A 26891-nucleotide genomic window follows, 5' to 3' on the forward strand; every position below is an offset into this window, starting at 1 on the left:
GGAATGAAGGACCAATGAATTCATAGGTCCAGCCCCTATTGCTATGCTCAACAATATAGACACATTATTAAAAAAATAAGCATTTTGACTCCACTGACCATTTTTTTTCAGGTTTATGCAAGGCAATGGGGTTAAATGACTTGCCCAAGGCCACACAGCTAGGTAATCATTAAGTGTCTGAGGTCATATTTGAACTCACGTCCTCCTGACTCCAGGGCTGGTGCTCTATCCACTGCACCACCTAGCCACCCCATATTTATCATTTTTAATAGATGGCATCTGTCAACTAAGATTTTAATGCTGTTCTAGAAATACATGTAAAAGGAAGTAGGATTAACACAAGAACTATACTAAGCCATAACTACTCTTTAGGGAAAACTTTTTTTTTGAGAATAAGTAACATTTGAGAGTGTTATTTCTCTGGATGAATAAAGGCCACAGGAGTTGAGTCTGGATACTTGAAATGCTACTTATCAATTTGCTCTAGAAGACCACCATGTTAGAGCTTAAAACATCTTGTAAATATGTTTGGCTTCCATTACTCTGTGGCAGGGTGGGTTAAAGTGAAGCTAATATTCTTTATAACAATTAGGCCATGATGATTAGGACATCAATTAAATAATCTGTTCCCAACTGTAGGGACCAATTAACATATGACTTCTAGAAAGTTCTTTTGCTTTTGTTATAATTTGGGGAGGGGAAAGCCAGAAGACCCCAGAAAGGTTTAAGCTTACTGAGCTAATTCCCAAGGTTTCCAGTTTCTCCACTAAAGTCTGTTCCAAGACTGTTCTTAACTCTTTAGTGAGAGAAGGATTACTCTTCAAAGCTTTTATCAAGTGCAGCTTGTTATTAGTTAATTTCTTCTCATTCTCCTTTCCTGAAATAAGAGATACAATTATATTCCTGAAGGGCAATACTTCTTGTGCAACTTAATAGAGAAAATTAAAACGAACGTTGTAATTCCAAAGAATCATTGATGTTATCATTTTTTCATAAGAAATGTTTATAATCTCCAAAATTTTGAAAACTATATTAAATAATCTCAAAAACTGTAAATTGATGAACACAAATATTGCTTAAGAATCACTTAAGAACCACCATATAATTTATCATTCAAACTATAACAAAATGTACAGTGATATATACACATATATACAAATATATAAAATATATTCGTATGTCAAAATAATAGGAAAATTGAATTTGAATTTTACTCCTTCCTTATGGAAAATACTGAATTGACTAAACACTGCATACTACAGTTGATAAGACTTGAATTTAGAGTCAAAGTATCTAGGTTCCAATCCAAGATTAGCTGTGTGACCTTAGGCAATGCATTTAACCTTTTTGGACCTCAGTTTCTTCATTTGTAAAATGAGCAAATGGATCACACAATCTCTAATCTTCCTTCCAGTTCTAATTATCTATTCCTCAAATTACACTTCTAAATATGTGATCCTATTTCCATAAGTCATGTTATATTTTTAAAACAATTCCTTTCAAGGAAGCCTGGAAGGATTTACATGAACTGATGCTGAGTGAGATGAGCAGAACCAGAAAAGCATTGTACACCCTAACAGTAAAATGAGGGTGGTGATCAACCTTAATGGACTTGCTCATTCCTTCAGTGCAACAACAGGGACAATTTTGGGCTATCTGCAATGAAGAATACCATCTGTGTCCAGAGAAAGAATTGTGGAGTTTGAACAAAGACCAAAGACTATTACCTTCAATATTGAAAAAAAAATCCCATTATCTTATTATGTAATTTTGTGATCCTTATACTTTATTTTTCTTCCTTAAGGATATGATTTCTCTCTCATCACATTCAACTGAGATTAATGTATACCATGGAAATGTAAAGACTAATAGAATGCCTTCTGTTGGGGGTGGGGCAGAGGGAAGCAAGAATGGGGAAAAATTTTAAAACTCAAAATTAATAAAAGCTTTTTTTTTAGGTTTTTGCAAGGCAAATGGGGTAAGCGGCTTGCCCAAAGCCACACAGCTAGGTAATTATTAAGTGTCTGAGACCAGATTTGAACCTAGGTATTCCTGACTCCAGGGCCGGTGTTTTATCCACTGCACCACCTAGCTGCCCCTAATAAAAGCTTTTTAAAGAAAAAAACACAATTCCTTTTTAAATAGTAGGGGAAAAAACTTCATAAAATGCTAAAATACACACCCCTCCCCCCAAAATTTACAGTTTAAAAAAATGAAGTGCTTTTTAAAAAAAAAGTTATAGTACTGCACTAGTCAATAATGAAGAAAAACAAAACCCTCAAATCTGTCCACCCACTTCATTTTGGCTCTCCTCCTTGACTTCCTTTCCCCTCTTTCCCTTATTGTTTCTCTACTACCAGCCTCTCCCCAACTCCCCCACAAAAAACTTATTTAAATGAAAAAAAAATCTTTTGTTGGATATCTGTTATGATCTTTAAAACAAGCTCTGCCACTAACTACCTCTGTGACCTTGTTCAATGCTATTTAACGAACATTTAGAACAAGGCACTTGTGCTGAGCCCTAGGTATGTAAAAAGCATTTTTTAAAAAGTTTCTCCTCATGAAGTTACAACTTAGCAGGAAGGAAAGAATATTTATAAAAGTCAAGGTAGTGTGCTATAAAATTTAATAAGGACAAAGGAGACAGAAGATCTGCAAAGGGAAAGTTCACTTTCACTCTCAAGAGAGGCCAAGTGAGGGTTTCATGGAGAAAAAGGCATCCAAAGTGATCCTTGATGGAAGAGAGGATTTTATAAAAGAGTGATAGGATTCTCTTTCACCCACAAATCTAATTACCTAGGCATTCTAAGCACCTTTGAGCTTATGCTTCTTTTAAGTCCTAAATAATTGCTTGCTATATAAAACTCCATCTAATTTAAACTATCAATTATAATATTAAAAGTTGTCTGTCTTTATTAATGAACAATTTCATTTATGCTCAAAGGAAAGAAATTATCTAGATTTAAAAAAAATTCACATGGAAGAGTGCTTGGCTATCTAGACATTAAGCAGCCACAAAAAAGACAGGCTCTATTGAAGGTATTTTCATCACTTTTCTTTCTGATTACAAGACCTCAATAGCTAGTGAGTCTGACTGCAATCATGGCTATTTTTAGCAGCATTAATTCACTCCACTGTGGTAGCCAGATCTTTCCAGGGGTTAAAAGTTGCTGATGGTGCCTGAAGTGCCTCAGAATTCATACAAAGCAGGGCCCGCTCTGATGTATCTAAGACTATTTTTAGACAAATTATCATGGACATCAAGAAAAAGCAGAGCGCATCATGTCCCGAAATATTCTCTAGTCCTAATTTTTTTCCTGCTTCTTGTTCCCCAGAGACCTGGGGATCCAAGAATAGGCTCAAGCCTAGTCTGGAAACAATCTGACTATAAATTTCCAAGTGGTGGATAGCTGAAAAAGCTTCCTGACTAATTGTGACATCATCTATAATATTCGCTTTAAGCTTAGAATGAAGGGGCCTTGAAAATGACAAGTATTTTGGAAACATCAAATGGTAACATTTTTCTCTCTATTCAGCAAGTTTAATTTAAATCTTGGTGGGCTGTTTTGCTTTGTTTTGTGCACATACTTTGCTCACAGTAAAAATGCTAAAAGAAATTATAAGACTGCCCAAAACATGAGCAGGAAGACGGTATAGATTAACAACAATATGCAGAACAGACAGCTGACCAAAATATATACACACACATATATTTCTATATAAGAGTAGAGTTACTCTATTGGAAGACAAACTATAGCTGAAAGATTTTTATTGATAGGTCACTAAAGCAAAGTATTTAAAAAACCTTGCTAAGAATCAGTGATCCTCTAATTGCTTACATGGAGTAGACAAGCAAATTTCAGTAGCACAGAAACACTGAAAGCAAGCATCCAAGAATAGAAGCTAATGTTAAAATAAAATTTGTTTTTATTATTTGATCTAGTGATCTGTGTTCTTTGATCTCTGATCTAGCAAAGGACTGTTAATAGAGCAAAGGACTATTAATAGAGATGGTTACATGCTCGATAAATTTATCATCTTAGAGGGGTTACTAAGACATAAAACAAAATTAGTTAAGACTCACACTAACACCACACTCCACATGAACATATTTAAGATTATACTTGTAAAAGGTAAGGGCTTAAAGATCATTTAGTTCCATTCTCCTTTAACATGTAAACTGAACCTCAGAAGACTTCTCTAAGGTCACATAGCTAGGTAATGGTAGGAGTGGGGGGAAAAAAGGATTGTTTATCTCTTTCCTGAATGCTTTTTCTACTCTATTACTGAAAAATAAAAACAGAAGAATTGGGTTCAAGCTCCAGTTCTGCCATTAACTCACTGTGTAACCTTGGGGAAATCCCTTAATCCCTCTGAATCTCAGTTTGCAACATGAGGGTATTGGACTACTAGGTCAAGTCCTATTCAACCCTAAAATCTTACGAGTCCATTAAGTGGGAAGACACCTTAGACCCTATAAGGGGATATTGGTAAATACTAAATCTTTACTAACAAATGAAAAAGCTTCTGAAAACTCAAGTAAAAGTTTTGGGAATCTTACTGCTAAGTCTGTGCTGAAAAGACACTTGGGAAAAAGTGAGCAGTACCCAATAAATCAAAGAAGGATGCTGAAAGGATTGTCACTCTGGTGACCAGACAAAGGAACCCTTCCAAGAAATGCTCCTATTTAATACCACATATGAAGGCCTTGGGTCTTAGGACTGCAGCCCCCACAATAACAGCCTTGCTAGAAAATTATGCCTGCATATTATAGATGATGTCACAATTAGTCAGTCCAAGTATTTATTAGTTGTCAGCATTTGTAAAAGGCTGAGATTACAAAGAAAGACAAAAGACAGTCCTTGTTCTCAAGGAGCTCAAAGGCTAATAGAGAAACAACATGAAAACAACTAAGACTAAACATATAAATGTAAATATGTGTATATATATATATATACTATTTAAATATAATATTAATGCACATAAAACAACTGTCTAAACATATACATGTAAATATTTACATATATATTACATATAATTATAAAATTACATATTATATAAAATGATTTTATATATAATGAAAATATATAAAAATTTTTACAAGATAAATTGGAGTTAAAAAATATAAGGAAGAAATTAGCATTAAGGGGGGACTGGAAAAGTCTTCTTGTAGAAGTTGGGATTTTAGCTGGAACTTAGAGAAGAAGATGAGAAAGAAAAGAGTTCCATGCATGGGACAACCAGTCAGTAAAATTGCCTAGTTAGAAGACTTAAGCATTTTGTGAGATGAACAGCTTGGAGATCTGTCTCTGGATCCCAGAGAATGTGACAGAGAGTAAGGTATAAGAAGACTAGAGAGGTAGGAAGGGGCTCAGGTTTGAAAGGTTTTAAAAGCCAGACCAGAGTTTTTTTTTTATTTGATTCTGGAAGTAATAGGGAGCTCCTAGAATTTACTGAATGCGGGGGGGCAGTGATATGATCATATCTATGTTTTAGAAAGCTCATTCTGACAGTTGAACAGGAAATAAATTGGAATGGTGAGAAAATTAACTAACAGATTAACAAAACAGCTAACAGACTGACAATATTGCAGAAAAAAAAGATGATAAGGGCCTATGCCAGAGTGGTAGCAGTATCCAAAGAGAGAAGAATATGAGAAGGTAAAGTGGACAGTATTTGGAAACAGATTAGATATATGGAGGAGTGAGAGAGAGTAAGGAACTAAGGATGACACCTAGGTTGCCAGCCAGTGCCAAGGAAACGATAATGCTCTCAAAGTCATAGGGTTGAATTTGGAGGAAAAGATGATGAGTTTGATTTGTTCAATTTAAGATATCTAACAGACATCCAGGACAAGATATTCAATAGATGGCTGGAAATAAAAGTCTGGAAGTTAGGAAATAGGATGATATAAAAATCATCAGCATCAGAGAAAAATTAATTCATGGGAGCTGATGAGATCATTAATGCTGAGATCACTAAGAAAAAGAGAATAGAGGGGGCAGCTAGGTGGCGCAGTGGATAAAGCATGGGCCTTGGAGTCAGGAGTACCTGAGTTCAAATCCGGCCTCAGACACTTAATAATTACCTAGCTGTGTGGCCTTGGGCAAGCCACTTAACCCCATTTGCCTTGCAAAAACATAAAAAAAATGAGAATAGAGGAAGAAGAGAAAACAGGCTCAAATCAGAACCCGGGGGGGGGGGATGTTTAGGAGGTGTGACTACTACTTTCATACCACTAAAATCCCTAAATGATGATGATGATGTTCTTCCCAATTCAAGGATGTTCATACTAGTTTTCAGAAGCCAATTGTTAAATTTTCAGCATGAATATTTATTCCTCATAAGTAAGCAAACCCCACAAATTTGGGTCTGTTTAATGTTTTGTTTATTGTCTAGGATTAAGAAAGTGATGGAGAAAATGTTGATGATGCAGATTAAGTGAGTTTTGTGTGTATTTTCTTCAGGGAGTCAGTTATTTAAACACTTACCAGTATATCTCTGCCAAAACTCAAATGTTTAAATGTTTATTAATTTTAAAAGGAATAGAATTGAATTAGAGGCAATATCTGTTGATTAAATCTGGGTTAAGCATGCAAATGTTCATTAACTCTGCCCTGGTTTAAAAGTGAATAGAGTCAAATTGAGGAATTAAAAAAAATGAATGAAAATTATGTAAAAAACTTTACAATTTTGAAATTATTAATGCATTCAGCTTAATTTTGTTTAGAATTAAAAAAAACCCTCTCAATGCCAAATTTTTGTAAAGACACTTTTTCTAGGGAAAAATACCCTGAAACTTTTGAGAATACAAGACATTTCAGATATAAAATTTTATTTTACTTTCTGACAGAAATTACAAATTAAATATTTAGATAAAGGGAATATGAAATATGCAAATTACTTCTGCAATATTATAATACAGAATGTTCACTGAAAAGGAAATTCTATTAAAGAATAATCATGAAAAGAAGAATAATATAATAGAATAAGTGATGGATTTGAAATCAGGAGACTGAAGCTTGGAATCCAGCTTAGTTATTTGTTAACTGGATGATCTGGGCAATAAACCCTGAGAGTTAGATACTATTATTATCTTCATTTAACAGATGAGAAAATTGAGATTAGGTGACTTGTTCAGGATCACACAGCTAGTAAATGTCTGAAGTTAAATTTGAAACAAGATCTTCCTGACCCAGGTCTAACCCTCTACCTGACTCAAATATAAAGAATATAGAAAAAATTGAAAATAAAAATACACAACAAAGTCTGACTATACCACCAAGCCAGAATGCTGCTAATAACTAGTTAAAACCTCATCTTTTCTCCTTTCTTATTCCTTTATATTCCTACTCTTGAGGGGGGGAGCAGTAGTGATTCCCAATCCTGGTTTTTCTTTTTTTTTAAATTTTTTAAAATTTAAGGCAACAGGGTTAAAGTGACTTGCCCAAGGTCACAGAGCTAGGCAATTATTAAGTGTCTGAGGTTGGATTTCAACTCAGGTCCTCCTGACTCCAGGGCCGGTGCTCTATCCACTGTACTACCCAGCTGCCCCTAAGAAGTCTCTAATTCTCTCAATGGCTGCAGAAAGTGTCAAAAAATACATTATTTAAAAATTTAAAAAGAAGGCCATAAAGCAATTTTTAAAAGTAAGCATTGCAATACAAAATTACTAGCATAGCAACCACAAAGGAGGTGAGACTCACGCATCAAAAAACTGTAAAAAATCATCCATAGTGGGGAGTAAGAGAAATGAAAGCTGACCCAACTGGATATGACTTCTGTTGTTTAAATGGTATAAATGAATTCAGCCTTTAGATGGCTGTTTACAGCATTTTGTAAATCATTCTTGAAATGACTAGTAGCTGTCATTCAGACATGCTCATCATATGTCATCCTTCATTCACACTTTGGATCTTGATGGGAGTGAGTTGCCCTGAGACAATCACATTCCCTTCATTGTCCTCACTGTTTAAAACATTTGCCAGGTGGTAGACCAGAATCAGAGGTAGAACTTAGGACTATTAACTTCTTTTCTGTATTGGAAACACCATGCATAATACCAAATGAAATGACATGAATATTAGTTTCTCAAAATCACACATTGATCATTGCAAGCCGATGAAATTAACTGGTATTAAAAATTAAAACTGATTTTCTTTCTCTCCCAAAATATTTGTTTTGTTATAACATTCAAAATAGAGGCACTGAAACTATATCAAATGAATCATATTAAAGTTTTTGTAAATTGTGAACATGGTATTAAAATAATCTATTTATGACATTGCTGAAGAATCATTTCACCATTTTCAATTAAACTAATCAAAAATATAACAAAACAAAAGCAAATCATTAACAGTTTCAATTATTACCCAAGGGTAGGCAGCAGCAAATACGATCTTCTATAAAGACATTTTAATTTCAAAAGCAAGTTCCTGAAATTCAGAGTTATGGTTGCTTTTTCTTGCTATTAAAAATGATTTTAATAGAAGTAGTCATTTCATCTTTTACCTCTAACTAGATTTCATATTTAGCTATTCACAATAAAGCAAATATTTATAGATCACTAGATGGTGTGATTTTTGTTGTAGTATAGGATATATAATGTTATGTGATATAGGTCTGCAAAGTTACTACAAATTTTAAAAATGTTCCCAAGTATGGACAAAAGATCCTCAAAATTTAAAATTCAAAGTATTTAAATTTGGCTACATTTTTAAAGTACTTCATTATTATGCATTTTCATTTTTATTCAACTGACATTTATTAAATGTCTATTTATAAAAACAGTGAGACTGGAACACTGTTGTTGTTCAGTTGTTTCTGTTGTGTCTGACTCTTCATGACCCCATCTGGGTTTTCTTCACAATGATATTGCAATAGGAGCATCTAGGTGGTACAGTGGATAGAGCACCAACCCTGGATTCAGGAAGACCTGAGTTCAAATTTGATCTCAGACATAATAATTGCTAGCTGTGTGACCTTAGGCAAGTCACTTAACCCCATTGCCTTAAATAAAAACAAAACAAAAAAAAAACAATAATATTGCAGTAGTTTGCCATTTCCTTCACTAGCTTAAAGATGAGTTAAGCAACTGGCCCAGGGTCACACAGCTATTAAGTGTCCAAGGTCAAATTTGAATCTAGGAAGATGGGTCTTCTTGATTTTCAGGCCCCACATTCCATACATTGCACCACCTAGCTAAGCCTTGGAACACTACAAATACCCATAAAAACACATGCAAGTACTTAATAAGAAAACAGGTCAGGTAATATACTTTCAGTGACTCCTTGCTGTCACTAGTATAAAACACAAATTCTCTTTGGGGTCACTGAAAGTCTTTCCCAATATGGCTCCGCCTTCCATGACTTATTGCTCCTCACACGCACTATATTACATCTATTTGCATCTCCCCATCCAAAACATTACATTCTCCCTCTCTGTACTTCATATCTGGAATCCTCTCTCTCCTCATTGCCATCTCCTTAAATTCCTATATCCCTTCAAGTTTCTGATCAGGAGCTGCTTCCTATTCACATTTTCTGGATCTTTCTAGTTATTATTGCCCCACAAAGTTATTTATGTTATACATATTTTACTTCCCTCATCTGCAATATGCTGCCTATCAGCAGTCTAAGCTCCAGGTGAGTTGGGAACTAGTTGATGTTTTGGTTTTGTATACTAAGAGTCTAACACAGTGCTGTGGATCACAGTTGGCACTTCAAATATGCTTGCTAAATGCTAAGTGAATGACTTTGTATCTCAGATATTTACAGATTTTAAATATTTCCTCTATATGTACAGTATCATCACTGCTGGTAGCTTACTTTCAAGGTCTAGCTGAAAAAATATGGTAATTTAAGTACTTATGTCTTGATTGATACTACTGTTACCTTTTTCTTCCTCTGAAAGCTCCTCTATCGGTTCCAGTCTGTACAACTTGGATGCCTGTTCTATTAATGAGGAAAAATAGGAATAGCACAAACAGGACAACAGAAGGACAAGGTCAAAGGAAAAATTAGTCCCTTTATAAATATAATTCTGAAAGTATGGTGTGATTGCTATGGTATATTTTTATGACTATATATAGGAAAGGTTTCATAATATCCAATTTATTTAGGCAGTTAAAGGAACTTTCTATCAGACTTGCAAATTAATTGACCTTATTAAAATGTAGGAAAAAATCATATAGAGTACATTTATTTTATAGTTCCACTTATAGAAATTTATATATTTTAGATAACTAGATTAAATCACTAAGTCATAGTCATTCCACTGGACATTTTGTAAGAAATTTTAAAATATAACTGACTTGATTTATTTGAAAGTCATTTATAATTTCTTATGCTTCAATTTCTACCTGAAAATATACTGATTCAGGGATATGGTAGATTTAGCCTACTTTTCTTCATTTCATAAATAATCTCCAATTATTTTGCAGGATCATAGATCTATAAAGGGGCAGCAAAAGGTATCCAAACCAACTTCCTCATTTTTTGAATTGAGAAACTAAGACTTGGGGCAGCTAGGTGGCCCAGTGAATAGAGCACCAGCCTTGGAGTCAGGAGTACCTGGGTTCAAATCCGACCTCAGACACTTAATAATTACCTAGCCGTGTGGCCTTGGGCAAGCCACTTAATCCCATTGCCTTGAAAAACCAAAAAAAAAAAAAAAAAAAAAAAAAAGAAAAAGAAACTAAGACTCTGAGGCAGCTAGTAGTACAGTTGGATAGAGCACCAGTCCTGAGTTCAAAGTTGGTCTCAGACACTTAATAATTACCTAGTATTGTGACTTTGGGCAAGTCACTTAACCCCATTGCCTTATAAAATTCCAAACCACCCCCCACCAAAAAGAATTAAGGCTCACTTCACTTTCTCACTTTCACTATATTGAACAATACTCACATAGGCATCTATTTTTGCTGTTTGTTCTTAATTTTAGAGTGCTATATTCTTTACAAAGAATAAAATTAAATCAAATGAAAGAAAAAGGCCAAAGCCCTCATGAACAACTGTAATGGGCAATTTCATTATTTTGTCTACTGTTTATGCCACTTACTTTAAGGATATCATTCAATAAATACATTTTAATCTGGAGAGAAAAAATCTTATTTTCAATGTATGAGTGAACAAAAGATAATAAAGGCAAAGTAAATATGAAAAATTCATTTCTCAACCTCCTTGAAAGAAACCAAAATTCAAATCTACCATGATTCTTTTAATAATTCTTTGACACCATTTGATTGATAAAATCTTATAAATAAGAATGTAGTTCAAAAAATTTTTAAAAAAGGAAAGAAATTCCCTGGTCTACTAGATACTGACTAAATTAAATAATGTAATTTGGGGGGTATAGAGAATAAAAACATTTCTATTAATTAAACCCATGGTTTCATGTAACAATGAAAAGAAAATTTGATCATTTTGATCAATTTTGATGCTTCTGTGTTTGAAGGGATTCTTATTTTCATTACTGAATCCCTTGTAATCTGAATCCTAGTTGTCTACAATAGCTGTGACTCCAAAGTCCATCCACACACCAATTACATACTCATACACTGAAGCTTCAGTTAATTAGTCAACGCAGATTTTGACTTACACTAAAAGCCTTTTATTTTACCAGAATTATCCTCAGAAGAAAGATAATTTGCTTTTCCAATTTGAAGAGGAAATTCTTAATAATGTAAGGTTGCTATTATTTGTAGTAACTAAACTGAAGTAATTATGAACAAATTTCTTTCAAATTCTTCAAAGAAATGATACATCACTCAAGATATGCTGCATGTCTCATTTTTTAAATTGAAGAATGTGAAAATTGTAAATATAAAATAATATGACATTTTCTATTATGGTCTAGAGAAATTGGTCTTAATTTACACTCTATATCTACTTATACATAGCTTCCTATTTACAGAATACTTTTTGCTTAGTCAAAAATAATTGTAATTTTGTATTTTTATTAAACTTCCTTCAAAAAGAATTCATGATCTGGTTGTCACTCTGAAGATACACAGTTAGAAAAGTGATATATATATATATATATATATATATATATATATATATATATATATATATACACACACATATATGAAATGAAAAACACAATCATATGAGTACACATGTGTATTCATCTGAGAGGTTCACAGATGTACATCTACACATCAGATATTTTCCACTGTATAAAATGGGGCAGCCCTAGGGTAAAGGGAAAATTCAGTTAATATGGAACATGTTGCTATTTCTCAATGATACTCTTTAACTGAATTTTCATCATATATGATATGGAAATATAAGTATAGGAGGAACTTACAGTAAATACTGACTTACTAAAAAAAGCTAAGATAATGAGCAACAGCAGCAAAACACTGGCTACATGATAACATTAGGCTTAATTTGCATTAGAAAAGAACAGCTTCAGGTGAATACAATATGACCTAAATTAGCACATATTATTTCTTCTAATCAGGTGGGTCAGATTATGTTTAAGGAAGGATCAAATCTGGGCTATAAGAAATGGGTCTTCTAGTCAATATATTTAGCAATTATCCCAATCCCGTCTCTTAAACTTTGGCCAATCCCAAAGCATTTCACAGGTATATTCTATACTGACTCTTTTCCCTTTACAATTATCTTTTATTAAGCCTCATAGCCAGAGTTCCCATTCAGACCCCCCACCCCTTGATGCCAATTCATCACACCTTTACTTCCTAGAATCTGTGGTTTCAACTGAAGCACAGTCTTCTGCAAGGATCTTCTTTTCCTGGCCTTCCATGTTCTTCTTCATGTTTCCATTCCCTGTCAGGGTAGTATTTTCTCCCTTTTTCCCCCCACCCCCAAACTTGTATTTTTTTAAAAGGTGTTTTCAGATCAAATCAACAAATCTACCTTGTGATAGATACCATATTACACATCAGGGTTTCAAAGAGAGGCAAAAACAATCTTTGACCTCAAAGAATTTACAATCTAATTGGTGGGGACGATATGCAAAAAACTATGAACAAACAAGCTATCGACACAATAAATTGGAGATAATAAACAGAGGGAAGTCACTAATATTAAGGAAGATTGGGAAAGACTGCTACGAGACTCCTCCCCCTGCCCAAGAAAGTGAAGATAGATATTATTGTTCAGTTGTATTTCAGTTGTGTCTGACTCTTTGTGGCCCCCTTTGGAGTATTCTTAGCAATGATCCTGGAGTGATTTGCCATGTCCTTTACAGATGGAGAAACTGAGACAAAAAGGGTTAAGTGACCTGCTCAGAGTCACCTTTTTGCCTTAGCTAATAAATGCTTGAGGCCAGATTTGAACTCGGGGAGATGAGTCTTCCTGATCTCAGGTCTGGCACTCTACCCTCTGTACCACTTAACTGCATGCATATATGTATGTGTCTGTACATGTATACATACAGAAAAGCATATATTTTATATATAGGTGTCTATGTGTGCACTATACACTATATATGTATAAATATATGTATTTATGCATATATATATATTTTATATATTCATGCATGTACCCTGGCCAAGATTTTTGTTAAGTTCCCCCCCAACCTTAGCATATAGAACAAAAACTGGCAAAAGTAGGCACTTTAATAAATGCTGGTTAATAGAATTAAAGAATTCTATTTACTGAGGGTGAAACATGTGAAGCCCCAAAAATATCTGAAATAATGGTTTTTAGGCTAAAAGAAAAGAAGAATATGTGAGAGGAATGTAATAAATGAATATTTTCATATATCTATCAAAATGCAAAAGTTTAATTAGCTAAGAGAGAACTTTTACTAAATATCCATTTTTTTCCCCACAAGTTACCTTCAATGGGGAAAAAAAATCACTGAATCACAGAATTTGCAAGCAATAGACTACAGTAGCCACAACTCCATAGATGAAATTTTCAACTCTGTTCTTTTAATGCAATGTCTAATATTAAGTACTTTCTAATTTTTAAGTTAGGTGAGTAATCAATATGATTTGCAGAATCAACAAGCATCTGAAATATTTGAATAAATGTGGAAAACTAAAATCATAAGCAAAACGCAGTCAATTTAAAAGCTTTCAACTTGATTTGAGAAGTATAGTTACAGAATGATTATTTATATCTAAATCATCTGAAATATCTGAATAAATGTGGCAAACTAAAATCATAAGGAAAAAACACAAGCAATTTAAAAGCTTTCAACTTAATTTAAGAAGTATACTTAGAGATTCATTATAAATGACTAATACATAATATTTTTTGAAGCCTAGAGCTGTGTGTGGTGAAGTCAAACCCTCTTTGTCTACTACTCCAGCTTAGATAAGTTCAATTTTATCCTAGCTCTAGCCCAGGGCATCTGCAGTCTTTGTTGAGTGGTATGCCAAGGTTCTGACCCCTTTCATTCAGCTGTGCCAATAGATTGGTATTAACCACTGACTCACAAATGGAGCAAAGAGGAGGAGTATTGACTGAAAAGGTGGAGTGGTGGTGGAGAAGAATGATGTGGACTGTCCCAAGCTAGGAAGGGAGTATGGAGTAGCTGCCAATTCTCATGAACTGATGGCATTGTGGAGGAAGGGAGGACCAGGTGAGTGCCTGGTGGCAGCAAAGCCCCACATGCCAATGAAAACTGGCTCACATGCCATCTCTCTGGCATGCATGTCATAGTTTTCTGACCCTTGTTTTAGTTTCTATTTTGACTTCTGAACATGAGTTCAGACTCCCAAAATGGAAACCTAAAAGGCAAATATTTGGAAAAATATATGTTCCCTTGTATATCTTCAAGGTTTTAAGAAAAAACAACAATTTAAGCATTTAGACTTTGACTAGCTAATAATAATAATAGCTAGTATTTTTATAAATGCTCAAGGCCTGGCAATACTATACATATTTTAATTCGTTTGATCGTCACAACCCCGAGGAAGGTAAGTGATATTATTATAATACTCATTTTTACAGTAAGGAAATAAAAACACAGAGAGGTTGAATGACTTGCTCAAGGTCACAAAGCTAGGTATGTCTGAGGCAGGGTTCTAACTCACACTATCCCTCACTTCACACCTAACTGCTTCATAGCCAAAATCGGGAGAGCCCAGGGATTGTGGGAAATGCATCAGTGGTTAATAAGGTAATGAAAGACCCTTTCTGGAGAAATTCCAGATTGTGACATTTAGACCCTATTCTAAAAGCCCTCAAACTTTTTGCCATCTCTGAAACCTTTAATTTGAACAAAAACAAACAAAATTGATATTGGAGCCCATGAACTAAATTCTTTGAAAATCATTTTCTTAAATGTACCAAATACTATAGTATCAAATGCTATAATTATATTTTCTGGTAAATTTTATTCTGAATCTAAGAAAGGTTGAAACAACTTTGTAAGATATATGTGACTTTCAGAAGTGTTTAATCATTTGGAACATTTTGGGCATGTCATCTCCATCTCCTGGCTTCCTTTAAGTCCCAGCTAAAAGTCCCACCTTCTCCAGAAAACCTTTCCTGATCCTTCTTAATTCTAGTGCCTTCCTTCTATTGGTTATTTCCAATTTACTCTGAACATAATTTGTACAAATGATTTTCATGGTGTCTCACCCACTGGACTGTGAGTTCCTTGAAGGCAGGGAGTGATTTTTATCTTTCTTTGAATCCAGTATTCAGCATAGTAGCTAGCAAATAATAGGCACTGAATCACTAAAATCTTTACAATTATTTTAACTTCTCCATTTTCTTGTTCATTACCTTTTTCTTTAGCATTTAAAAATTCTTTCATAATCTACAAATTGATAATCATTCTGCCAAAACTATGAAACTTATAAAACAATTTGGTGAGATGCATAGTTCACATCAATATTACTAGACAAAACCATATTTAAGATAGGTATAAAGATATTTATTTGTTTCTGTGTTTGTAATTTCATACTTGAACTGAGTTCATAGATATCTGCTACACAGCAGAGGTATCTTAATGTCTTAGTGATTAGAAATACTGATTTTTTTATTTTTATATATGTCTTCAATTATTCAGAATGGACATTATCACAATAAAAATTAATAATGGGGGAAAAATCTAAGACTAAATGAGCACTATTTTACACATGACTGTGCAGATAAAGACCAACCATCAATTCACTGGACTTCAGAGTTACTGAATGCACTCAAGGACTGATTTTAGAATAGGTCAAATTTTCAGTCACATAATCCATATGTACCAACAACTGAACCTTCAGCTGAAGGTTTGCTTGAAGTATCATTGGCATAGAGAGTATATCAGCCAAGTTTTACTTATGTCTCTGTCCATTATTGCACCTTCTTTCATTAAACAACTCTAGTTATTTAGTTCTAGAAATTCTGAGAGGCTGAACATTGGACAAACCTCAGAGGACCTGTGCTCAGGTTTAAGGACCTGGATCAATCACTTAATCTTTCTGAGGCTCAGAATGCTATGTCAAATCAGCACACTGGGCTTTACTGGTTCTATGGACTCATCCAACTCTAAAATATAAAATCCATGATGCCTTTTTATGCTTAAGAGTGAGAGGCAAGATGGTATAGAGGAAAATATTTGATAGATAGTCAGGAGAAAAGTAACATCATATCTTTGCTCTGACCCTAAGCAAGTCATTCTCACCTTTGTGAGCTTTGGTTTCCTCATTGCAAAAGTAGAATCCAAGCTTCACAGGGTTATTAAGAAAATGCATTGTATGAAAAAATGCTATTCACACCCCAAGAAAGAACTATGGAGTCTGAATGCAGACCAAAGCATACTATTTTCTTTCTCATGGTTTTTCCCTTTTGTTCTGATTCTTCTTTCACAACATGCCTAATATGGAATATGTTTAACATGATTGTAGACGTATAAACTATATCAGATTGCTTGTTGCCTTGGGAAGGGATGATGAAAAGAAGGGAGGAAGAAAAATTTGGAACTCAAAATATCTTACAAAAATAAATGTTGAAAACTATCTTAAGTAATGTAATTGAAAAATTACTACTATAATGGAATTAGAAAATGTAATTGGAGAATAATAAAATACTATTAACTGGAAAAGTACATTATAAATGTTACAGATTTATATAAATCTGAGTTATAATTAATATTTGTGTTTTTGTGTATATATATATATATATATATATATATGTATGTATATGTTAACAACATTGAGTATTGCAGCAGAGGGTAGAGATAGCTGTCTAGTACTTGGTACTTTCAATTCCCTCCTCCCTACTAGATGAATACTTCTCAAGTCTTTCTCATCCTTTTTTTGTTTTATTTTTTGGTGGGATGAAGGGAGTTACTGTGTTTTAGGGTGTGATCTTTTCTCTTGTCAATTCCTCACCCCCCCTTTCTATTAATTTAGTTATCTAGACCTTGTTACAACAATTAGTTCATATTTTTTAAATCCAGTATAATGATGTTAAAGTCTATGTGGGCTCTTTCTCTATTTCGTGGAGTTTCTATCAGACAAAAGTTGTAATCTTGTCTGCTGTTAAGTGGACATCAGCTTGCTGATGTCTTTATTTTTTTCTGAAACTCTCTTTCCAACACCTGCATCCAGAGAGTTTTTTCCCCCCTTCTCTTACTATAGTCATGAATCCTTAAAAATGCTTATAATTATTCCTTTGGGGGGGGGGGCAGGGGGGAGAAGTACATACCTGCCATCACTACATAATAAGCTAACTACTTACTCCCCATCCCATTTCACTATGACCCAGATGGCTTCCATTTTATTTCAAATGTAACAGTAGCATGAATAATTTACTTAGTGAGAAAAATATTGCTACAAAAATTATTGATATTTTATAACTTAGAACAATATTGCATGGTGAAAGGTTCCCCCGTACAGAGTTCTGCAAGACTTTACATTTTCTGTGTTACTTATTTAAAAGCTGGCATGAGGAGGGAGGGGGGGAATTCTTTTTCTTTTAAAAATTCAAGAATCTATATGACAGACTATATATTGCTCTGAGACAGGTGTTATTCTAGCTCTAATCAGACTTAAAAATCCCAGGGCATGTTCATTATTTTACATTTATCATGCCAGTTGAAACAATTTAAAACAATTTTTCATGCCTGTCTGGTGAAATGGCCTGTTAAATTTTAAAATCCTGATATATCTTATTTTGAATGTAAAATGGTAAGAACAACAATGTTAAATTCTGATTTTAAAAAAATCTAAGCTTTCTGAACAGCCAAATTCCAGTGTAGCAGACTTTTTTTGTTCCTGTATATTAGAACCATTCATCTAAAATCTAGTTATATAATGAAAGACAAATAAAGGGTTTTGAAAGGGAAAAAAGTCTGTTCCTCCCAACCCCATTTTTGTAGAAAGTACTTAGAATCTTTGACAAGACTAAAAAAGGCATCATCATCATCATCATCTACCTTAAAATTTTAATTTACTCTAAAACAAAGTGAGAATACAAGGTGACATTTGAGGTCCAAATCATACAGATCAAAGTAAAACCTACAAATGATTCTTCTATATTTCTGATCATTCTGACATCAGAATTCATCCATTACTCTAAGGGGAATGTGTTCTACAGTATCTATCCAATACTAGGAAATTCATTCCTCAGACTTTAGCTAAGAAAAACCTAGGATAGTACACCAATGAATGACCAAAAACAGTAGAGTTCAAGTAATTATTTAATCCAGAATTCAGTTCTCATTCTAGCTAAAGCCTTAAAGGTCTTAAAGAGTTGATATTGAACAACACAAGGGAGTTAGGAAAGTCTGATTTTTTTTAAAAAAAAATAAAATGACTATTCTAAGTACATTTCACTTTTATCAACTATTTTGCCCATTGGAGAGGGAGGGACTGTTAGTGGGACAGTATAGATGGTTTTTAAAAGATGATGAATTTTTTATTCTTGGTCTGTACCTGTGATTTCACTCTTAAACTGAACACTCTGAGTGAACTTCCTCTGCCAAGGCAGTCCAGTCCACCAAGTAATGTGTACTTTGGATCAGAAAATTGACTGGAGAAAATAAGAAGTTAGAGTGTCACTAAATGTGACTAACATTCCCAACCATTTATGTGTTATACTTATTCTGTCTATCTGAAGCTTCACAATCATAGGTAAGGACACTGAGGGTGCTAATGGTGAAAAAAATAGAGAAGAATCAAGCTGACGGAAGAATTCTGTAGCCTCGCTCTCCTTCCCGAGCTCACAGCCCAAAGAGAAGGAAGCAGGCCAGCATCACTACCCTTTCCCCCAGGATCTGGTGTTTCAGAGAGCTAGGAAGCCACCAGAGAACAGGGAGGGGGATTAGGGGCTGAAGTTGGCTGAATGAACCAGGGGCCTGCTGGAGCCAGCTTAAACCAACTCTTGAGAATCAAGTGTTAAATTTTTAGTTTGGGCATTTATAAATCTATAATGGGCTTGATTTGTTCTTCTGTTAATTGTCTAGACTTAAGTCATGGAGAAAATGTGAATAATGTACATTAAACTTAAAAGTGTGTCCTGTATACTACTATTTTTTCTCTTAGGAGAAAATAGTTAAACATTTACCAGGACACCCCTGATCATAACTAATCCTAAATATCTTAAGATATCTACAAGCCAGTATTTCTTTGTACTGAACCACAGAATAAAAATGAAAACAGTAAATGCTAACCTTTTATTATGAAATATAGAAGGCTGATGAAAATGAAGATAGGAAGGGCAGGAAAAAAGACATTAAAACCCACTAGTAGAAGGAAAAAAGATAAATAATCAGCAACATTATAACAAAATTGTCATTGTCCTGTTAAAATAATGAAACAGGATAAAAAGAGAAATATTATGGATGAGAAATGACAATTTTTGAATAGTTAATTCTTGAGACAATTTTTCTTGGAGACGCAATACTGAAGAACTCTTAGAAATGATCAACATTGAAATTCTCTATCATTATACTTATGTGGGAAAAATCTACTTGACAAACACCTGTGGAACTTGACAAAATGTAAATAAGTAAAGAACTTATAGATTACATATTGAGGTCATATATTTAAGGACATTAATCACCTATAATGGAATTAAGGAAAAATAAACCCCTAATAAATAACTTCCTGAGTCAGTGAGTAAAAGAAACATTTTTTTAGAGAGCCATTATGAGCAAAGCATACCATGGGCAAAGCAGAGTGCTTGTTGATTGTTAAGATAAGTAGCTCATCTATACCATCTATAGACTGAAAGCTACAATTAGAAGGTGGAATAGGGCAGTAAGTTGAGTCTGCACCTAATAGCTTCTGGAACATTTAAGATAGGAAAAAGATAGTTTATACTATCATTGCTTATAAATATTATGGAGTAGATTGCCTTAAAAAAGAGTATTTAATCAAAACACCATAAACTTTAAAATAAAATTAAATGTGGCTACAAATATTCATATTTAATCTACATGACTTTCTTTAATTACATTTGTCACTTTTAGTAAAATCTTTAATATCAACCTACTTGAAAGAGATCTAGTCATTTGGATGATGAAATAACCAAATGGGCTCTTCTAGTGGGTTCTATTTTTCATTTTGGTCATTATCACATGACTTTTATAGATTATTTTGCCCAGCCAATCACGGAAGCTGCCTGAATAAAAATGTGACTTTCTGTCACATTCAAAGTTAAAAAAACAATCACACATGCCCTGTGGCTTGTACTGGGTGGCTGGTCTAATATAAAGTCACATTTTTTTCTTACTTAACGTCAACTACCAAAAAAATCATACGTGAGAAGAAATACTGGAAAAAGTTAAAATCTGTATTTCAGGCTACTATCAATCAATGCATATTTTTAAATTTTCTCAACTTAATAAAGACAAATATGGAGATTTAGTTCTATAAAGTGTTTTATGATCATTCAATGTTTTCTGTTCTATTTACCCCATAGAAATACTTCCAGTTAATAAGTTATCTAACTCAATGTGGCAACTTCACATAAAACACTGAGTCGACTACTGAAACTTACCACGCACTATTGTTTGACTTGATTTAGAATCCGAACTCTTTGATGCTGAAGCATTCACTGAAACGGTATTAAAAAAAAAAAAAGGAAAGAGCCAACCAAGTTTCACAATTAAATCTAAATAAATCTGAGCATGACAACAAATAAAGACTATTCAAATCAATCATGATTACAAGAGAAAGTTAACATTTTTTTCCATATATAAAGATAAAAACTAATTTTTAACTAATTCAGAATTTAAAAGAAATGAAATCATACCCTAAAATGTGGAGCCTCTTCTAATCTTCAGAAGGAAACATTTCAAACTGATGAGCACTGATGCTCTATATTTTTAAGGTGAAAAAGTCCCTTTCTGAATATTCAACAGTCCTTTTCTGTATTTCCCTTTGCACAATCTTATCTTCTATAATGGGCATTTTGTTTTTCCACTTTAGTTGTACTTAATCCTTTGCCTTTGTCCCTTAGTTCTGTTTTGTATAGACTTTTCCTCTAGTGCAATATGATAATTTAAATTAAAATTAAATTAAAAGCATTGTCTACCATCTCTAGTTCACAACATTGAAACAAAGAAATGAAGATTTTATTATGACTAATAGCCTTCATTTACAAAATGACTGGTCAGACTTATCCCTATAGTCTATGACTAGAGAAACCCTATTCTTCCTTAATAATCTGACCTAACGGCCATGTTCCTTAGGTAGTTTATGGGTGGTTTTAGTCGCCTTTTTTGTTTTTGGAGAAGAAAAGTAGGAAGGAGGTAGATCTGGACTTTAATTTCATTTATTTAAATTTGAAGGGAAGAGAAAGGGGAAATAATTATTTATTAAGCCCCTGAGTATTTTACAAATATCTTTTGATCTTCACAACAATCCTGTGAGGTAGATATTACTTCCCCATTTTATAGTTGAGGAAACTGAGCCAGAGAGTGGTTAAGTGACTGGCCCAGAGTCACACAGCTAGTGAGCTTCTGAGACTGATATCAGATTCAGCACTCTCTCCACTGAGTCGCCTAACTGCCTCTAGGTGTGGAAGCTACAGATCACTCTTTCACTTCTAACTTAGGAGATGTTATAAAGGATTTATGATTGGTCACACAGTCAGATGCTTGTGAGAGGCAGGACTAAGGCTGGTTATCATCTGTCCACTACACTATAAGGTCTCTCTTTAGTAGCTCGTGTACTTATTAAATCAGTTTAATTTTCTCTAACTGTTCTCTTTCCTGATATAATTTTTTTTCTCTCTTTTTAAACCTGTATGATGATCATTCAGAAAGTCAGTCCTCTATCTGCTCTAATTTATCTTTGCTCCAAAATCTTTATCTCTAAAAAAAGGGATGATAGTAGACCACAGGGATCGTAAGAAAAGCCTTTTAGCTAAAACCCTTCATCAACCTTTTCTCAAAAAGAGCATGAATCCCATTATAATTTAGTGCCAATATAATTTTTTTTTAGTTTTTGCAAGGCAATGGGGTTAAGTAATTTGCCCAAAGTCACATAGCTAGGTAATTATTAAATGTCTTAGGCTGGATTTGAACTCAGGTCCTCCTGACTCCATGGCCAGCGCTCTATCCACTGCATCACCTAACTGCCCCCCAATCTAATTTTAACTTTTGTTTACTCCCAGTCCCATTTTTATCAACTCTCATCTCTCCTTCGCTACCCTTAATTTTTATTTCTTATCTAAGAGCTTCTGAATTGTTTTTAATTGTACTCTCATCTTCACAATTGTTCTTTTGCTTAAATGACTATAAATAAACATCTATCAAATTGGTTCCAAATCCAAATTATTATTTTTTTAAATGAATATAATCTGTAGATGTTTAAGGTGTTGGAGCTATGCCTTTAGGTTGTACACATTTGGGTACAAAACCTGCCAGGATACTTACTATGTGACTCTGGGAAGTCACTTGATCTCCTTTTTGTCGAAGTTTTCTCAGCTATAAAATGGGATTAATAAACTGCTTCTCAGTTGATGTAAGAATCAAATGAAATAATATTTGTCAAATATTTTACAAACCTTGATGTATCACATAAATGCTATTATTATTAAAATCTAATTACATACAATAGGATAGTTAGGCATACACGATTACTCAACCTCACCACTGATACAGGGTAATTCTTTGACACTGAATTACAGTGCTACAGCAACCTTGGAATAAAAATCTTTCTCTTGGTTCTATAATAATAAAAATCTTAAGTGCTCTAACTGGGCCAATACTAACCACAGTTAGTGCATTATTTTATACTGCTCATGTTGGGAAATCTCATGGCAAATAACTGAGAAATGGCCAGCAGGAATTCCTAATAGAATCCTACTAAATAGAACAGAACAGATTAGATTAATATTAATCCAGACCAACACACATAAAGGCATACAGGTTTGTTTTAACAGCTACAAAGATCTTGACTGTGTCCATGAAAAGTGTGTTTTAGAACAAGGTCAAATACGAATACCACTGTAAAAAAAGTCAAAATGTAATCTTTAAATTATGTCTGCTCAGAGAAATATTTTCAAGGTTAATAAATAAGTAAACAAATGTTGTGCCACTTTAGCTCATGAATGATGTTGAATTCTCATTGACTCTTAAAAAACTTACTATGTATAGCTGATAAAGGTCTTTCCAAAGTCTGTTTTGCAGAAGAATTTCCTGAAAAGCAAAATAAGAAAAAAAATAAGAATTAGTTAATATAGACTTAAAGAATATCCTTTGATTACAAAACTGAATATTATTTATAAATTGAAATTTTTGTCTTTCTTAAAATTTAATTTTTTGTCAATGCAAGATGTTTTAAAAGTTAGCTTATTCCTCTCTCTCAAAAATATCTCATTGCAACCCCCTGTCCAAAAAAAATGACATTTTCTAAATATATATGAATTAAAACTTTTAAAAGTACAGAATGCTAAATATGATATAGCCCCAATTTTAATGGGAAAAAATTTCTACTTCACCAACAAGTCAGGTAAGTTGTTTTTCAGTTGATAGGGAAGTCCAGGATCCCCAGCATTAACATCATCAGGTTCTACTAGATGATCAAGTACTTATCGACTCCAGGGCCAAGCTGGAATGTTCTTCCAATCTTGAATCACAGAATAGAAACCCCTACTTAAATTATAAATTTTATAGATTCCAGGCACATGGACTTCTTCAGAATTTTTCCAGTGACATGGACAGTAACTTGTAAATGTAGCCTGTAGGCTTAAATTAATCCTAACTCACTTGTTTTAAAGTATTATTACTAATGCAAGAGACCAACATTGAAAGACTTGACTTTTTTAACTGAGTCTCTCAATAACTCAAGAATCTGTGACTTCACTAGAAGTCACTAATGCAAGTCTCAATACTTCATAATTCAGTAGATGGCTTTGGTGTTGATGTGGTCCCCAAATTCATTAATTTTAAAATAAATATTTTTAGATTTTATAGATCTATAATTATTTATCACAGTAGCAAAATTATAAATTATAATTATAGATTAAGTAGTAAGTGCCTAGTATATGCCCACATACTCAAATTTAAAACGAATCTAGGGGTCTCATCCATTAGGATAATCCTCTAACAATAAAGATCACAATCTATCCATGCCTTCTTGTTCAGTTTCCCCTTTTCTCATGCCCTCTCATAAATTCATCACAAGTCACCACTGGTCCACTCACAGGGGTTTTTCTTTATTTCTCTTGATATTTCAAGGTCTTTAATGGAGCTCTTTGAATTGTCTACGGTGAGCTGCTCTCACCATGGAATATCAGGACCTTTTTCATTAGATACTATACCCAATAATAATTCTTAAACTGATTTTTAAAAAGGATTAGGTATATTATGATAAAATGCCTTTCAAATTAAAATATCAAGTATTATAATACATATAAAATTATTTGATTGAGGACTGGTGCTCATTGCTATAAGCAATGTGACATAGTTCAACTTACCACTTTGCTCACTGATTGTGTGTAATGCTTTGCTGGAAAACTCTTTAATCTGTAAAGAAGAAAAACCTACTAGAGTGGCCCACATAAAACTGAAAATGAACTTAAATGACAGTGTGTAGAGCATAACTGTCAGATCATTAAAATTTGTCCTGAATTCTACAAAAATACGAAGATTATTCATTATTTTCTAAACAAGCTGGCAAGGGAAAAATCCCAGAAATATGAAGTTTAGACCTGTTCATTTAACCACTTAAGTTATTTAGTACTAATTTTTTTTATCATTAAAATTTTTTCTAATAGAACAGTTCAATTATTTTTAGGCTAAAACATCTATTTTTCTTTACTATGCAGGTAGTTCATGTTCAGAGTTAAGAAGCAGTCACAGGAAGAGCTGGTTATTCTTCATTGTCTTTCTTCAATATTTTAATAGATCTATATCCACTGTGCCTGGCAACTGTGGGTGGCTGATTTGTGATTTAATCACCACAGGTACCAGGTTTAACAAAGATCTCATTTCCCCCCATGCCTCTCCTTGTCTTCTTTTGTGGCCCCACTGTTCAGCACAGTGTCTGACCCAGCAGGAGCTGACTTTCCTCTTTTGTCTTGACTTGGAACAACGATAATAATGAAAAACAATAAAACACCTCAAGAGACAATTCTCATGGGGGCAGCTAGGTGGTGTAGTGGATAAAGCACCGGCCTGGAGTCAGGAGTACCTGGGTTCAAATCCGGTCTCAGACACTTAATAATTACCTAGCTGTGTGGCCTTGGGCAAGCCATTTAACTCCATTTGCCTTGCAAAAACAAAAACAAAAACCACAACTTAATTAAAGAGACAATTCTCAGAAGAAAAAAACTCTAAAAACAGCGAGGCTGATCTTCAATCAATCAGTCAGCAAGCATTTATAAAGCATTTACTATATGGTAGTTACTATGCAGATAAAAATACAAAAATTCAATAGTCTCTGTCAAGGAACTCATATTTATGCTATAGGAGAAAAAATATAAATATAATGTATCTACAGGTATATGTATACTGTGCATGCCTGTGTGAGCAATACATATGTGTGCAATACATATATAGCAACTTCATGTATAGTGTGCTTTTATGCATACATGATGTCAACACAAATTTGTAGTCTATTTATTCAAACATACATATATTGCATCTATACACATATAAATATGTCTATTATGTGAGTATCTGCCTCTACGCAAAAATCTAAGCAAAACTTATACTTACAAGCTAATTTTTTTTTTTTGCAAGAAAGTGGAAGCCATTAGAAACTTGGGGAAATCAGAAAAGACCTCATAGAGAAGATGATGCTGCAGCTGAATGCTAAAAGAAACTAGATGTTCTAAAATGCAGAGAGGAGGAGAAACTCATTCTAAATATAGGGAAAAACCAGGGAAAAATCTGAAGATGAGCGGTAGAATGTTGTATGTGAGAAACGGCAGGAAGGTCAGCTTGGCCAAACCAAGTAGAATAATCTATGATAAGATTGGAAAAGTAGACTCGAACCAGATCATAAGTCTTCAAATATCAGAAATATTTTTAATTTGATTCTAAGATCAAATTAAACAGGGAGCCACTGAATTTTATTGAGCAGGAAAGTGACATGCTTTAGAGAAATCACTTTGGTATTTGACATTTGTGTGAGTGATGGATAGGAGACTTAAAACAAGCAGATTTTCAGGTAAAGGGTGATAAGGTCTTAAATCATAGGGGAAAGAAACAAAGAAATATGAGAGATGTAGTGATAGAATTGACAAAATTTGGAAACTAATGGACTATGTGGTTGAGGAGTCCTTCTAATTCATTTCAGTTCTGCTGCCTTCACTAGGTGAGAACATGTCTAGATCCAAGTACTCCAGACAATTGTGAAGAGTCCTTGAAAGTTATTGAATGAAATTAAATAATAGGTGGGAAATCTGTTCTATTAGTCTGGGAAACTTGGTCACCCCTTGGGGGGAGAGGGTTTGTCTATAAATTATGAAACGGGAAGGACCCCTTTGAGAAACTGGAGTGTGGGTGGAACT

The 26891-nt window shown here is 33.7% G+C and overlaps 1 protein-coding gene across 3 annotated transcripts in view; it reads right to left on the minus strand.

Annotated features, from left to right (window-relative positions):
* The window catches only part of DZIP1 (DAZ interacting zinc finger protein 1), a 104377-nt gene that overhangs the window by 17966 nt on the left and 59520 nt on the right, over window positions 1-26891 (minus strand). The window contains exons 9-13 of one of the 3 annotated variants that reach the window (XM_074191907.1): window positions 24852-24900; window positions 23521-23571; window positions 20925-20981; window positions 9894-9953; window positions 735-877 (exon numbers count right to left, since the gene is read on the minus strand). In XM_074191907.1, coding sequence (XP_074048008.1) covers window positions 735-877; window positions 9894-9953; window positions 20925-20981; window positions 23521-23571; window positions 24852-24900 — 360 coding nt within the window. The remainder of the gene's footprint in view (window positions 1-734; window positions 878-9893; window positions 9954-20924; window positions 20982-23520; window positions 23572-24851; window positions 24901-26891) is intronic. The other 2 variants (XM_074191908.1, XM_074191909.1) reach the window with 2 other exon arrangements.

This window comes from Macrotis lagotis, chromosome 6, assembly GCF_037893015.1.
Source record: "Macrotis lagotis isolate mMagLag1 chromosome 6, bilby.v1.9.chrom.fasta, whole genome shotgun sequence".
NCBI lineage: Eukaryota > Metazoa > Chordata > Mammalia > Peramelemorphia > Peramelidae > Macrotis > Macrotis lagotis.